We start from the raw sequence: 13,769 nt of genomic DNA on the forward strand, positions 1-13,769 counted from the left end.
GCCATTCTTGCTATGAGTTTCTCCAGAGGCACGCTGTCTTTTGACAGCAAAAGATAAAACTGACTGATACAAATGAGTCACAGTTCCCTTGAAATAGTGATTAAATTCCCAAGCAAGAAAGACAACTTGAAGAATTAACTGTTGTGTTATCCTAGAAGATGCAGCTGTACTCAATGAAGGGAATTAAGCCACTTCGCTTTAGTGCTTTTTGTTTTATATCCGAGTATGGGAAAATTAAATGTTGTCATCATATTTTTTTTAAAAAAAATTATACAGGTTAAATTTAAGATAAAAACAAATTAAAGCCATATGGCCAAACTTATCTTTGCTGCCTGGTAAAATCCAATGGTTTGGTTTCAAATATATTTTCTGCTCATTTTTATACCTTACTACCTACAGCAAAAATATTCATGTTGTCAAATTACTATAGTATTTATCATATACAGTACTTGTATCAAGATAATGTGTAGGTTAGAATATCGGCCGAAGTTGTTTGGGATAATAGAAGTTCTAACTTCCTATCTGTCTTAATATCTAATGGACAGGTTTGCGTTGAATGCTCTTCATAAAAATGACTAGGAGATATTGATCTATGCATTCTTTCTAAATAAAACTATAATTAAGAAATGTTACTAGGATTAAACTCACAGTACATTCATTTTGCATGTGACAGCACAGCTTCACTAGAAGAATTTTGTAATAAAAATGTATTTGTGATTAACAATATAGAGTACAGCAACCCAGTTTTGTGAGGATTGTAGAATGGGGTTATGATTTTAAAGGGAATAAACTGAAATGCCTATCCTGGCATAGCTACTGTAAATTTGTACTGAAAGCGTTTGAAGTCTGCACCAAAATAGTAGAAATAATTTACTGAAGGCAAATTAAACCATTGTGGCTTTGGAGTCTTTTTCTTAAAGAAGTACTATCAGTGTCTGGGGAAAAAGTGAAGTTCTACAACATAATATGAAATATGATACTGTTGTCAGTACAATTCCCCAGTGAGAAGGATAGATTGTGGTCAAGACCTAAACAGGTTAACTAGTGGTCACTCTGATTTTCCTTTATATACAAAAGAAGTCAACTTTATTGAAGAAATTTGAAACCCAAAATGCCATGAAATAAAACATCTGTTGGACGCTTATTTGTTTCTCTTTAAATGGGCTTTATTTGAAAGCTCAGTGAGCAACACAGGTACAGTCTTTGTGGTATCCATAGGTTTTAGGAATTTCTGATTCCTGACAAATCTCATGTTTATTTGCTTTCTAAATTTAATTATTTAAAAGCAAATACATTACTTGATATATATATATATATTTATCGATAGAGATATATACACCATTTCAAACAAATAATAGTAAATAATAAACCTCAAATTCTGAAATAATATATTTCCTCACATTGGGAATTTTTAAATTTTACTTTGGGGTTTCTTGCACATTTAAATTTAAATGAGGTTCAAGTCACTTAAGAGCTATTTTCTTTAAGCTTAAGAGCCATATGTTAATGGAAAATCTGGACCAGCCTCTTAAGTTCAATTTTAATTTTATACAACTTGCTAGCCATATAACCAGCATGGCTGCATGGTAAAGAAATCCTAAATTTATTTAATTATATGACTATCTGTTGTGCAAGGACCTATTCTCAATTCACAATACCAAAAAAAGAGAGAAAAAAATCATATAATTTTTCTACATGCCACCTATTGATAAAAACAAGTCAACTTTGGTGCAAGAATCTCATTTTTAGTACCAAAAAAAAATATTGAATCCTTTGATATTTCCAAATTTGGAAAATACATTCTGTTATGTCACAGAATGATAGTATTATTTAACATGGTGTTTCACAGCACCTTTATGTATATTGACTTAGCTGTCTGTCCAATTGAGTTCAGTGATGGTTATTTTCAGGACAGGATTGCATAGTCAACTTACTGAAAAGATTTTATATACATTGCCACTTTTTTATCAGGGCAAAAAAGGAATGATAAACGCAAATGTGATGGGATAAGGGGGGAAAAATCAGACAGAGGTATGATCCCTCCATAACTTTTAGAAATGAAGTCTGTATTATTCGTTGCTTTTCCATAAATAGGTTCTAGAAAATTCCTTTCAGCTCCTGGGTTTTCCAAAAATAAGATAAATTAAAAATTCATCATTGTTTCATTATCAGTCTTGACACTATATAGGTGGCAGATCTTTACTGAATATACGTAGGAGCATCATGGCAATTGGTCAGGAGTAATGCATAATCAGGATTTGAACACAACATATGAATGCATGACTGTATATTTGGCTGTCCCCATATGACAGGGAATCCTGGAAAGGCAAAATTCCCAATTACACAGGGAAAGAATACACATATATAGTATAAGCTTATCATCTCTATGCAGATAAATCACTGTGTGTAGATCAAGATGTTAACAGCATGCACAATCTGACTTATACACACACAAACACATTCACATATGCACCACAGATGCATACACACAACAAATATTCAATGGAATTTGAAGGGGCCTCGCAAGATAGGCAATTCTCCCTATATGCCCCCTATTTTCAACGTAGACATACATGGCAACCTCACAAAATAATTGTGAGATGCAACAACTCAATGCACAGTGGGAGATGCATTTACCCTTACCTCTCAGATGTGTTGCTTATATCTATTTATCTATATTTAAAATATTACATCCACAGTTCTAGAGTTGGAAGTGAGGATTTGGATTCGTTTATTTATGTAAAAAATTCTCCCAAGAGAATAAAATTGTCCTGCCTTGGACAATGTGGAGGTTTTTAATTTGACTTTATATTGTATAGGACTGCAGTATGAATTGACATTTGCATAGACCATTCATTATGTATGAGTATGACTGAGCACTGTGACAAATTTCAAGTAAAAAATAAGTACAAAATCTTCTGAAGGAAAGAACAAATATACATAAACTAGAGTCTATAGCAAAATTTAAAGTGTAACCTAGTCAATGTAGTTATATAACAATGTTACAAATTTAAACCATTTGAGGTTTGGAATGGAAAATTCCACAAAGTCCAAGCTGAAGGTCTCTGAAGATTTCCTTACGAGCAAAGAGATGATAGCTGAAAATGTTTGCAACAGTTCATAGTATTCCATCTGGGTTGTGCAAAACATACAAAACATCTAAAGGGTAAGTTGAAGTTTAGTCATGTTCCTGTTGTGCATATTATGATGACGGACCAATTCATCAGAACGAGCAAATTTCTTTTGGCAGCTGGGCCACCGACAACTGAAAGGTTTTTCACCTGTTAACAAAATATAGAGTTATACATAATCATCATATTCCTAATACATACTATTGCTTTATCCCCTCCTAGAACTTTGGTTAAATAGCAATAGCACTTAGACTTATATATTGCTGCATAATGCTTTACAGCACTATCTAAGGTGTTTTACAAATGTCAGTAGATTGCCCCCATCATTTTACCAAACTTACAAGGATGGAAATATTGAGCAAATCAGAATCGAACTCCTGGCTGTGGGCAGAATTAGGCTATAATACTGCATTCTAATCACTGCGCCATCACAGCTTAGAGTTGAAGTAGATGCCTATCTTTTGACAACAGGGTAATTCATTAAGCTCATGTTCAACTTTCTAAAGATTCCAATAGAAGGTGAGTTATTCTCTCACTTTTAAATAAAAATGTGTTCTATATGTTTGCAACATTTTCGTACTCTGAAGAGTTCAGAAAACTTCTAGTTATATATCCTATATAGAAGGTGCTCAGTAGATTATTTTTTCAATTAAAATTTCCATTATTTTTAGATTTATAAAAAGATGTTTTCCTTAAATATTATATCTATTCCTAGCTTGAACGTTTATATTATTTTATGTATTATATTATGGTATGAATTGATGTTTGCATGGCCCATTCATTATATATGAGTATGACTGAGCAATGTGACAAATTTCAAGTAAAAAATAACTACAAAAAGCTTCTGAAAGAAAGAACAAATATACATAAACTAGAGTCTATGGCAAAATGTAAAGGGTAACCTAGCCAACGTAGCTATATAACAATGCTACAAATACAAATTGGAATGGACAATTTTTTCCGAGTATAAGATGCACCTTTTTCCTCCCTAAAAGAGGCTGAATATTTAGGTGTGTCTTATACTCTGAATGTAGCTTTTTCAAAGCTTTTTTTCCAGCCCTAACTAGGTACTACCGATCTTCCCAGTTTCTGAAGAAGTTTTTTTCCAGTCCTAAGTCTTTGCAAGCTTGTTTTTATTCCTACTCCCTCTGAAAAGCTTTTTCAGCCCTAACGCAGTGCCAATGATCATCCTGGCTTGCAGCATTTATTTTTATTCCTACTCCCTCCAAATGCAGTTTTTTCCTGCCCTAAGTCTTTGCAGGCTTGTTTTCCTTCCTACTCCCTCTGAAAAAGGTTTTTTCAGCAACCAGGGGATAAAATAATGTGCTGAAGCTGAACAGGCTAAGGACGCAGGACAGATGAATACCTGGTAGATGGATTTTTCCCCTATTTTTGTCTCCCCAAAATAAGTTGTGTCTTATACTCCTCTGGTGCATCTTATACTCTTATAGTTATACAGTACCTTTATAGTTATATAATATATATTTATATAATGTAATGTAATGTAATGTAATAAATATAATGTAATTAATATTAATATAATATTATATAGAAACATAGAAACATAGAAGTCTGACGGCAGAAAAAGACCTCATGGTCCATCTAGTCTGCCCTTATACTATTTTCTGTATTTTATCTTAGGATGGATATATGTTTATCCCAGGCATGTTTAAATTCAGTTACTGTGGATTTATCTACCACGTCTGCTGAAAGTTTGTTCCAAGGATCTACTACTCTTTCAGTAAAATAATATTTTCTCATGTTGCTTTTGATCTTTCCCCCAACTAACTTCAGATTGTGTCCCCTTGTTCTTGTGTTCACTTTCCATACTTCCCTCCTGGACCTTATTTAACCCTTTAATATATTTAAATGTTTCGATCATGTCCCCCCTTTTCCTTCTGTCCTCCAGACTATACAGATTGATATATCCATTTCTAACTGATAATATTCAAGTTTCACAAGGTTGCTTGAAGGAAAAATGGCCAGCAAGACTTTACATTACTTTTTTTATGGTACTAATTACCATAGTCTCCTGAAAGTTTACAACAATAATAGTAATAATATACAAACAAGATTTGTAATAAAAATATTAAAAGTAAAATTTAAAATATTTTAAACCATCATCGATTTAAATTAATGTTTGTGTCTTAAATGCATATTTATGTACATGTGTCATAAATGTATATTTAATAATAGGGATTCAATTCCCTGTTTAATCCCTCAATTGACTAAAGGACTTGTATTAGGCTGACCCCCAAAAATCAGGCTAGAGCTTGATTTCAGGGTGGATCTTATTTTCAGGAAAACATGGTAAGATTTGGGTCTGTGTATCCTATTTTGAATGGGGGTTAAGACAGATTAGGACAACTGTAAACTCTGTAATTTGAACTTAATTCTTCTGCCAGAGGATAATAGTCACGACTTTTGATTTTGTTCTAAGCCAAGTGTGTCCAACCTTCGCAACTTTTAAGACTTATGAATGTCAACTCTCAGAATTTCCATGGCTGGCTGGATAATTGACGTTCACTGGTCTTAAAGTTGCCAAAATTGAGTGTTTCCCCACCACCACCCTAAGCATTATTTTCTCTGTAATAGCTAAGACATATCAATATCATACATGCCCAGAATAATTCTTAGAAATATCATAATTTAACTTTCAAAAAAATAAATAAGAATATATAAATGGGAAAAAAGTATACGCACTTGTTTTACCTGTATGAGTCCTGGTGTGAGTCTTCAGATGATCAGATCGGGAGAACTTTCTCTGACAGGTTTTACACTGGAATGGTTTGACTCCTAAATACATAAAATAAATCTATTCTTGGATTCTAGTACCTTTACAGGGGTATAAGAGTATCCGTTTTTTCTAAATTTCAGAAACAAAGACTTTTACACATCTATGTTTCTGTTGCATTAATCAAGCCACTCAACTATCTGACCTTTCTTTGTCCTTTTTAACTCCATTTAGTGCATTTACCATGCTTTGTTTTCTGGCAAAAAAATTCACTTTAGAATGAAAAATTGAAAATAAGAAATTTCATGTGATTGTGGTTGTTATTTCTCAATTTAGTTTGAAACTGTCCTTTAATAATGTGCACCTATTTTTCCATTTCAGTTCAGTAGAGCATTCTTCACACATCCAACTGCTTTTTAAAAACTGTACACATGATGAAGTGTTTCTTTTTAAAGGAATCTGAGTTTATTTTCTGTATTTAAGAGATTCTTTAAAAATTAACGGTGCACGTATCAATCACAGTCTACTTACCTCTCTTTTAAGCTTACTTATGATTGTCCATAAAGGAGCTCCAAATCTCTGTTAGCATACTATTTAATTTAGTTATTTGAATTAGTTATTTTAAAATATGAGCAGCCATATAAATACAATGAAATAAATAAATCATAAAGCATTCCTAATCTGTAGATGTCTATGCAAGCATGTCGTTGCATATAAATATTTTCTCATTATTTCTTAAAATATCAGCTTTTTTAAGGTACTATGGTTGAAGTCATAGTTACCTAAACCCTATTCAACTTAATGAATTTTATTTCTGTTTGAACAATTAGATGTTTATCCAGAGCTGTGATCTTTATCGAAACTACTGTATGAACAAAATATTTCAAAATGTTTATTTGAAACAAACTGTCAATCCTATAAGGTAAACCAGGGTGAGAAACTGATGCCACTTGTCCTACTTTTATTAGAGTGACTTTAGTATCAGAATCATGTTAATTCTGAATATACTTTCCCTCTTCCTTTTTTTATCTTCTTGAGAATTAGGGAAGTGACAGTCCTTACTTATTCTTAAATTCTTCTTTGCATGGACATAAGCTATATTTATTTTTGTTGCTTTGATAATGGAATCTTCCCTCTCTCCCTCAAGGTCATTCTCTATACCCTCTACACATGCACAAGAGCTTCTATTTCATTAGACTGCAGTGCAAAAGTAAGCTGTAAAACATGAAGTACCTTTGTTTATGCTGTCTGTTCATACCAGTGGTTCCCAAATTGTGACCCATGCCCCATAGGGCAGCAATTTGATTTTTAAGGGGGCAATTGGAACCTTGTTTAAACCAAGTTATTGGTCTTTTAGGTTTGCTCCACATGAGTAGGAGTTACTGTTTGAATAATAAGAATTATATGTCACGTGGGGGAGGGATCAAGATTTTAGAGATGCTTAAGTGGGGCATGGCCAAAACAAGGTTTCGGAACCACTGGCTTATACTGTTCAATGTATTTGGGTTAGGATTGATGACCTGAGTTAGAGTACATTGAATAATTCTAGTTACTTCACAAAGTATTGGTAGGACTGTGAGGAAGAATACCTCCGGGACCGCCTTCTGCTGCACGAATCCCAGCGACAATGTCGTCTGGCGGAACCCAGGGGAAGAGCCTTCTCTGTGGTGGCCCCGAACCTCTGGAATCAACTTCCCCAGAGATTAGGATTGCCCCCACCCTCCTTGCCTTTCACAAACTCCTTAAAACCCACCACTGTCATCAGGCATGGGGAAATTTATTCCCCTGGACCGTTTTTGTTTTATGCATGGTTTGTGTGAGATGTATGATTGCTTCTTATATGAAGGGGTTTAAATTCTTTTAAATATTGGATTTGTACTGTTTTTATTGTTGTGAGCCGCCCCGAGTCTTCGGAGAGGGGTGGCATACAAATCTAATAATAATAATAATAATAATAATAATAATAATAATAATAATAATATGTGATACAACTTTTGTCATGTAAGATGGTGGCACCAGAATGGAACATTTTGCAAGGATTTGGTGACTCATGAAGTTTGACAACTTATCTGCAGTTTCCAAACAAATGGGATATCGATGGGATTATGGTGTGTTATGTAGAGCAGAAGAGTTCAACCCAGCCAATGGACCAGCACCGGTCCCCAGCATACCAGAAACTGGTCCGCACAAACAACTGCAGAATACAGGCAGCTAGGGTGACAAGGGCCACAGAGATCAGTGGGTAAAAAGGCAAAGATGGGGATAAGATAGGTGGCTGGAGAGAAGTTGCAGCATCTCTGAGATTGTAAGTGCAGGTGACCTGCCAAGCACCCAGATTTTGATCACATGACCATGGGGCATTGTAACATCAGGGACAGCTTGTAAGTCCCTTGGTTCAGCACTGCCATAACTTTGAATGGTTGCTAAAGCAATAGTCGTAAGTCAAGCATCACCTGTATCATTTCTAAAAAAATGTATTTAAAATTTGTTACGTAGCTATTATTTCAGATATCAAGGAATATAACCAATATACCTCCCCACATTATTTATCAAGCATACAAATCTAATAAATAAATATCTCCCAGCATTTCAGGTCAAAAAATTAGTTTTCAGAATCGCTTGTGCTCAGCACATATGGTTATAAACAATCAAATTATTTAACCACATTTAAGGCACAAACACTCTTTCCAAGGTATGGACTAACTGATCTGTACTAATATTACTATATTTTTAAGGGGCATATATATAATCACAACCTAAATTCAGCACTGCTTCTTTGTAGCATATTTCTGAACTTATACAAACACATAAAAGGTCATGGTCCCAGCCTTTAGTGCTCTTAAAAGAAAAAACTTACAATTCCATTTCACATACCTTTGATAAGGGAAACCACAAATTGCAACAAATGTCAAAAACTCAGATATGCAACAAACCTGTATGTCGCCTTTGATGCCTTTTGAGTTGATCTGAACGAGAGAATCTTCGTTCACAGTCCTTAAAGTCACACTGATATGGTTTTTCTCCTTAGGGGAAAAAAAGTTGATTTGAAGGAAGCAAATAACATTCTAGGCATTAAATAAAACTTCAATTAACATGCTAGAACAATTCTCCCATGTAATATAGAGATAGTGTGATGCATTATCTTTAGAGAAGATGTTTATCTTTTAATAAATGATGATGTTTCCACTTTCTAATGTAAAAATAAATGGTTGGAATTGTGAGCAGAGATTTGGATTGCCCCTTTCATTTAGGGCAATCTCTCTCTCTCACCGGAGCTAGCTGCAGAGCAGCTTGAAGATATTGTGTTAGGGATTCTAGATAAACAAACAAAATTGAGGGCTTTGTTTGTTACAGAGTAGTAGGAAGAAACAAGAGTAGCTGAAACAAACCATTGTTGTTCTTCTCTGCACTCTTTCTATATCTCAACATCCTTTTTACATCATGGCAACCAAAACTGAATGCAGCAAATTTATAATTGCATAATAATGCCATCATCTTTTTTGTGGGCCGAGTTGAGATGTTATATACAGTATATCTATATCTATATCTCTCTTATTCTCTATCTATCTATCTATCTATCTATCTATCTATCTATCTCTCTGTCCATCTATCTATCTATCTCTCTATCTATCTATCTATCTATCCATCTCTCTATCTCTCTATCTCTCTATCTATCTATCTATCTATCTATCTATCTCTCTATCCATCTCTCTATCTCTCTCTCTCTATCTATCTATCTATCTATCTATCTATCTCTCTCTATCTATCTATCTATCTCTCTATCTATCTCTCTCTCTATCTATCTATCTCTATCTCTATCTATCTCTCTATCTCTATCTCTCTCTATCTCTCTATCCATCTATCTATCTATCTATCTATCTCTCCATCCATCCATCCATCCATCCATCCATCCATCTATTTCTTTTTTTGTTTTCTGTTGAATCACCCTGGTATACCCAAATAAGCTAGGGAGCATACTGCTTCCTTTTTGCCTCTTGGCTCCTCCAGAAGCCATCCAGGCAGTTAATTTTTATAGCTGACAAATTATATTCTATATATGTAATATATTTTTTGCTGATAATTAAGTCTCCCTTCATTTTAATTGTCTGCTAAAATAAGTTACACATACTATGCTTTACACAGAGACAGACACACATACAAACACACACACACAAAGACCCCAAGTTCTAATTAAAATTGTAGTTACAATATATCTGGGGAAATCCAAGTGGGAGAATCTGACCTCTTAGCAGCAAATCAGCTATGTAGTAAAATCAACAAAGGAATTGCATTCTCTATAAAATGAGTTGAGTAAGTTCAAATTTTAGATTTATATAAAGGAAATCAGAAATAAAGTTACAATTGTTTAACTTGCATACTCCATGGCCATTTTTATATCTCCTCAAATAGTTATAACTTTAAATAAACTCCATTAATATAAATCTTGTTACTTAATGAAATTATTATTTTCACCACAGATAGTCTGTTACAAAAACTTTATCTTCAAAGTGATGAGTTATTGTATTTGGTTTGCTTACAACTGAGTTTTGCTGGGAAGAAAAGGTTCATTGAAACTAAGTATCACTTTGTGTGTTTAAAAAAAAAATCTTCCAGTCATACATCACTTGCAAACTAATGAATTATTATTGCTACTTCATGTTAATGATAGGTAAAAATGGGTGAAATATTATTGATAAAGATTTTTAAAAATATATTATTTTGGGTATTCCAAAAAGAAAGTAATTTTTTATACCTGGGTCAATAGTATTAATACTAGGAGGGGAGTATTAGTAAACAACCATAATGGTAACAGAGATATCAGCAGAATTTCTGCAGAAGCAGTGATAAGCTCTGATACAAATTCCAGCTTTGTGCATCAGAGTTCCACAGATAGTAACACTATGCAAAATAACAATTTTCAGGAAGTGTAATGAATCAGTTGCTTTATAAGGGAAATTTTATGACTCATTCTTTTTTCTGCTTCTTTTTTTAATTAATTGCTATTCAGCTACTCCATTTTTATACCCTATAAAATTTGAAGCTCCATTTTAAGAACCAGACACTATGAGAACCCCACAAGCAAATATCATTCACTCATTTAGGGTGATATACAAATCCCATTTTAAAAAAAACAACAACCAAAAATCCTGAGATATTCAAAAGACTGGGGCAGTGATGGCTAACCTTTTCGGCACTGAGTGCTGAAACTGGAGCATTACATGCTGGAGCACCGGAAGCTGGAAGCAAGCAGCTGGACGGTGTGGATGGATGGATGGATGGATGGATGGATGGATGGATGGATGGATAGATAGATAGATAGATAGAATAGAATAGATATCATCTATCTACTCTATCTATCTATCTATCTATCCATCCATCCATCCATCCATCCATCCATCCACGTGGATAGACAGATAGATGGATGGGTGGGCGGGTGGAAGGATGGATGGATGGATAGATGGATAGAGATAGATAGAGAGATAGAGAGATAGAGAGATAGAGAGATAGAGAGATAGAGAGATAGAGAGATAGAGAGATAGAGAGATAGAGAGATAGAGAGATAGATAGAGAGAGAGAGAGAGAGAGAGAGAGAGAGATAGAGAGATACAAAGATAGAGAGATAGAGAGATAGAAAGATAGAGAGATAGATAGCAAGATAGATAGATAGATAGATAGATAGATAGATAGATAGATAGATAGATAGATAGACAGACAGTAGATAGATGATGGATGGATGGATGGATGGGTGGGCGGACGGATGGGTAGGCAGGTAGGTAAGTATGTGCTTTTTAATATTAGATTTGTTTTCGCTGGAATATTGTTTTTATTATTGTTGTGAGCCGCCCCAAGTCTTCGGAGAGGGGCGGCATACAAATCAAATAAGTTGAGAAATTGAGACTTGAGATAGGTAGGTAGGTAGGTAGGTAGGTAGGTAAAAATGCATATACATGTAGTTCTTTCCTAATGTTATGGCCACATCTTTTTATAATATTCAAATATGAAATTACTGGTAGTCCTCAAACTGTAACCACAAATGAGCCCCAAAGTTCCATTACAAAGCAAACATGATGCTAAGTGAATTTTGCTCTGTTTTACAATCTTGCTTGCCACAGTTGTTAACTGAATCACTGCAGTGTTTATGTTATTGCAGTGGTAACATGATGAGGTGAATCCGGCTTCCCCACTGACTTTGTGCGACATAAGGTTGCAAAGGGTAATCACATGACCAAGGACACTGCAACTGTCATAAATATACCTTTCCCCAAAATATCCAACTTCCCTTGGACTTGTTATCATTTGTTTGGGTTGGCAATGAAAATAACTACCAGTCATTAAAATAAAAGAGGTTTAATCAGGAATCATAGGTCAGAACAGAGGGAGGTACTGCAAAAAAATGGGAGGGGTCACAAATCACCTTTTTTCAGTGCTGTTGTAACTTTGAATGGTCACTAATTGAATGGATGCAAGTCAAGGACTACCTATATACCATTATCCCTGTATCTTATTGGGGAAGGAGTTGCATGCCTCACATTATCATGAGTACATGACATCACTGAAGTAATAAGTTGACAATTCTACCGCCAAAGGTTCCCAGAATGCTTGGCCCCAGAAAGGCCTCGAAAGGCTTCCATTACTATGGAAAGGGTTATTAGATACTGCATGAGGCAATTACTTCGGGGCAGTTGTGCACTCCATGAAGGTACTTACCAGTGTGTTTTCTACCATGCATCTGCAAATGAGACAATTTAAAATATCGCTTGTTACATCCAGGATACACACACATGAAAGGTCGCTTTTCATTTGCGTCGCTTGCTGATCTAACAATTGTTGGAGCCACGCCAGACATCCGCCGCATATCCTATGTTGGCATAAAGAGGAGGGTTTTACATACAATATATTCTGGGCCCATGAGAGCTGTAAAAACTATAGTGCAGGGATTTCCAACCTTGGCAACTTTAAGACTTGTGGACTTCAACTCCCAGACTTCCCTAGCCAGGATAGCTAGCTGGGGAATTTTGGGTGTTAAAGTCCACAAGTATTAAAGTTGCCAATGTTGAGGGGAAACCCACCCACCCCATCCCCACTATACTGCAACAACACTTCCTACAGACATTTAAATTTTCTTGAAATATAGGTAGTGTCAAATCCTGAAATTGTGATGCTTCATGTCATAAAGGAAATTGTAATTTGGGATTCCATAAGCGCTGTGCTAGCATTTCACAAGAGAAAGTGCTCAGTCCTTCATTTTTACTTCACATTACTTTGCTGCTTATATTAAAGGCCTCCAAGTATTGGACAACAATACCCATAAATCCCCATCATGATTTTGATCCAATGTTATTTGGCAATCAATGGGAATTGTAATTCAAAATATCTGGAAGATTTCTCAGCGAAAGGGGACAAATTAGAATTTATCAGCAATAGATAACTTGAACATTTTCAATTTAGTTATTATATAGTAAATATTATATTCTAATAAAAATAAAATATAGCATTTCCTTGCTATTATCAAAGCAGCCAGATAATCCATCCAAAATTATATACTTTCCTTAATATACTCACTTGAATTCCTCTAAAAACTCCATGGGTATGTATTCTGTACTGGGCCCCACAGCTGTATAACATCGGGGCTGCATGATTATCACTTTCATATCCTGTTGCATGGCTGGAAATAGAAAGAGGTTAAAAGTTGGAAATTAAACTTAATTCATAAATCTCATTAGAAAAAGGTTTGCAATATTTCTTCATTTATGCTAAAACAGTTTCAAAACATTTCAACAGGTTTAAAGTTCAAACTTCACATACATAAAAATACCTTGATTTTGCTAAAAACTTGGGCTACAATAAAGTTTGGTCCACCTATACTTAGAATGACCACATGCCCTTTATTATAAGAAGAGCCA

General features: G+C 34.6%; 1 protein-coding gene across 1 annotated transcript in view; it reads right to left on the reverse strand.

The window, feature by feature from the left end:
- Positions 1 to 2,037: 2,037 nt before the first annotated feature.
- WT1 (WT1 transcription factor) overlaps positions 2,038 to 13,769 on the reverse strand; it is a 65,287-nt gene continuing 53,555 nt past the window's right edge. Inside the window, exons 4-8 of the mRNA XM_070762262.1 lie at positions 13,429 to 13,531; positions 12,574 to 12,724; positions 8,799 to 8,888; positions 5,835 to 5,927; positions 2,038 to 3,281 (exon numbers count right to left, since the gene is read on the reverse strand). Of these exons, the coding sequence (XP_070618363.1) occupies positions 3,160 to 3,281; positions 5,835 to 5,927; positions 8,799 to 8,888; positions 12,574 to 12,724; positions 13,429 to 13,531 (559 nt within the window). The 3' untranslated portion in view covers positions 2,038 to 3,159. The remainder of the gene's footprint in view (positions 3,282 to 5,834; positions 5,928 to 8,798; positions 8,889 to 12,573; positions 12,725 to 13,428; positions 13,532 to 13,769) is intronic.

This window comes from Erythrolamprus reginae, chromosome 1 (assembly GCF_031021105.1).
Source record: "Erythrolamprus reginae isolate rEryReg1 chromosome 1, rEryReg1.hap1, whole genome shotgun sequence".
In the NCBI taxonomy this organism is placed as follows: domain Eukaryota; kingdom Metazoa; phylum Chordata; class Lepidosauria; order Squamata; family Dipsadidae; genus Erythrolamprus; species Erythrolamprus reginae.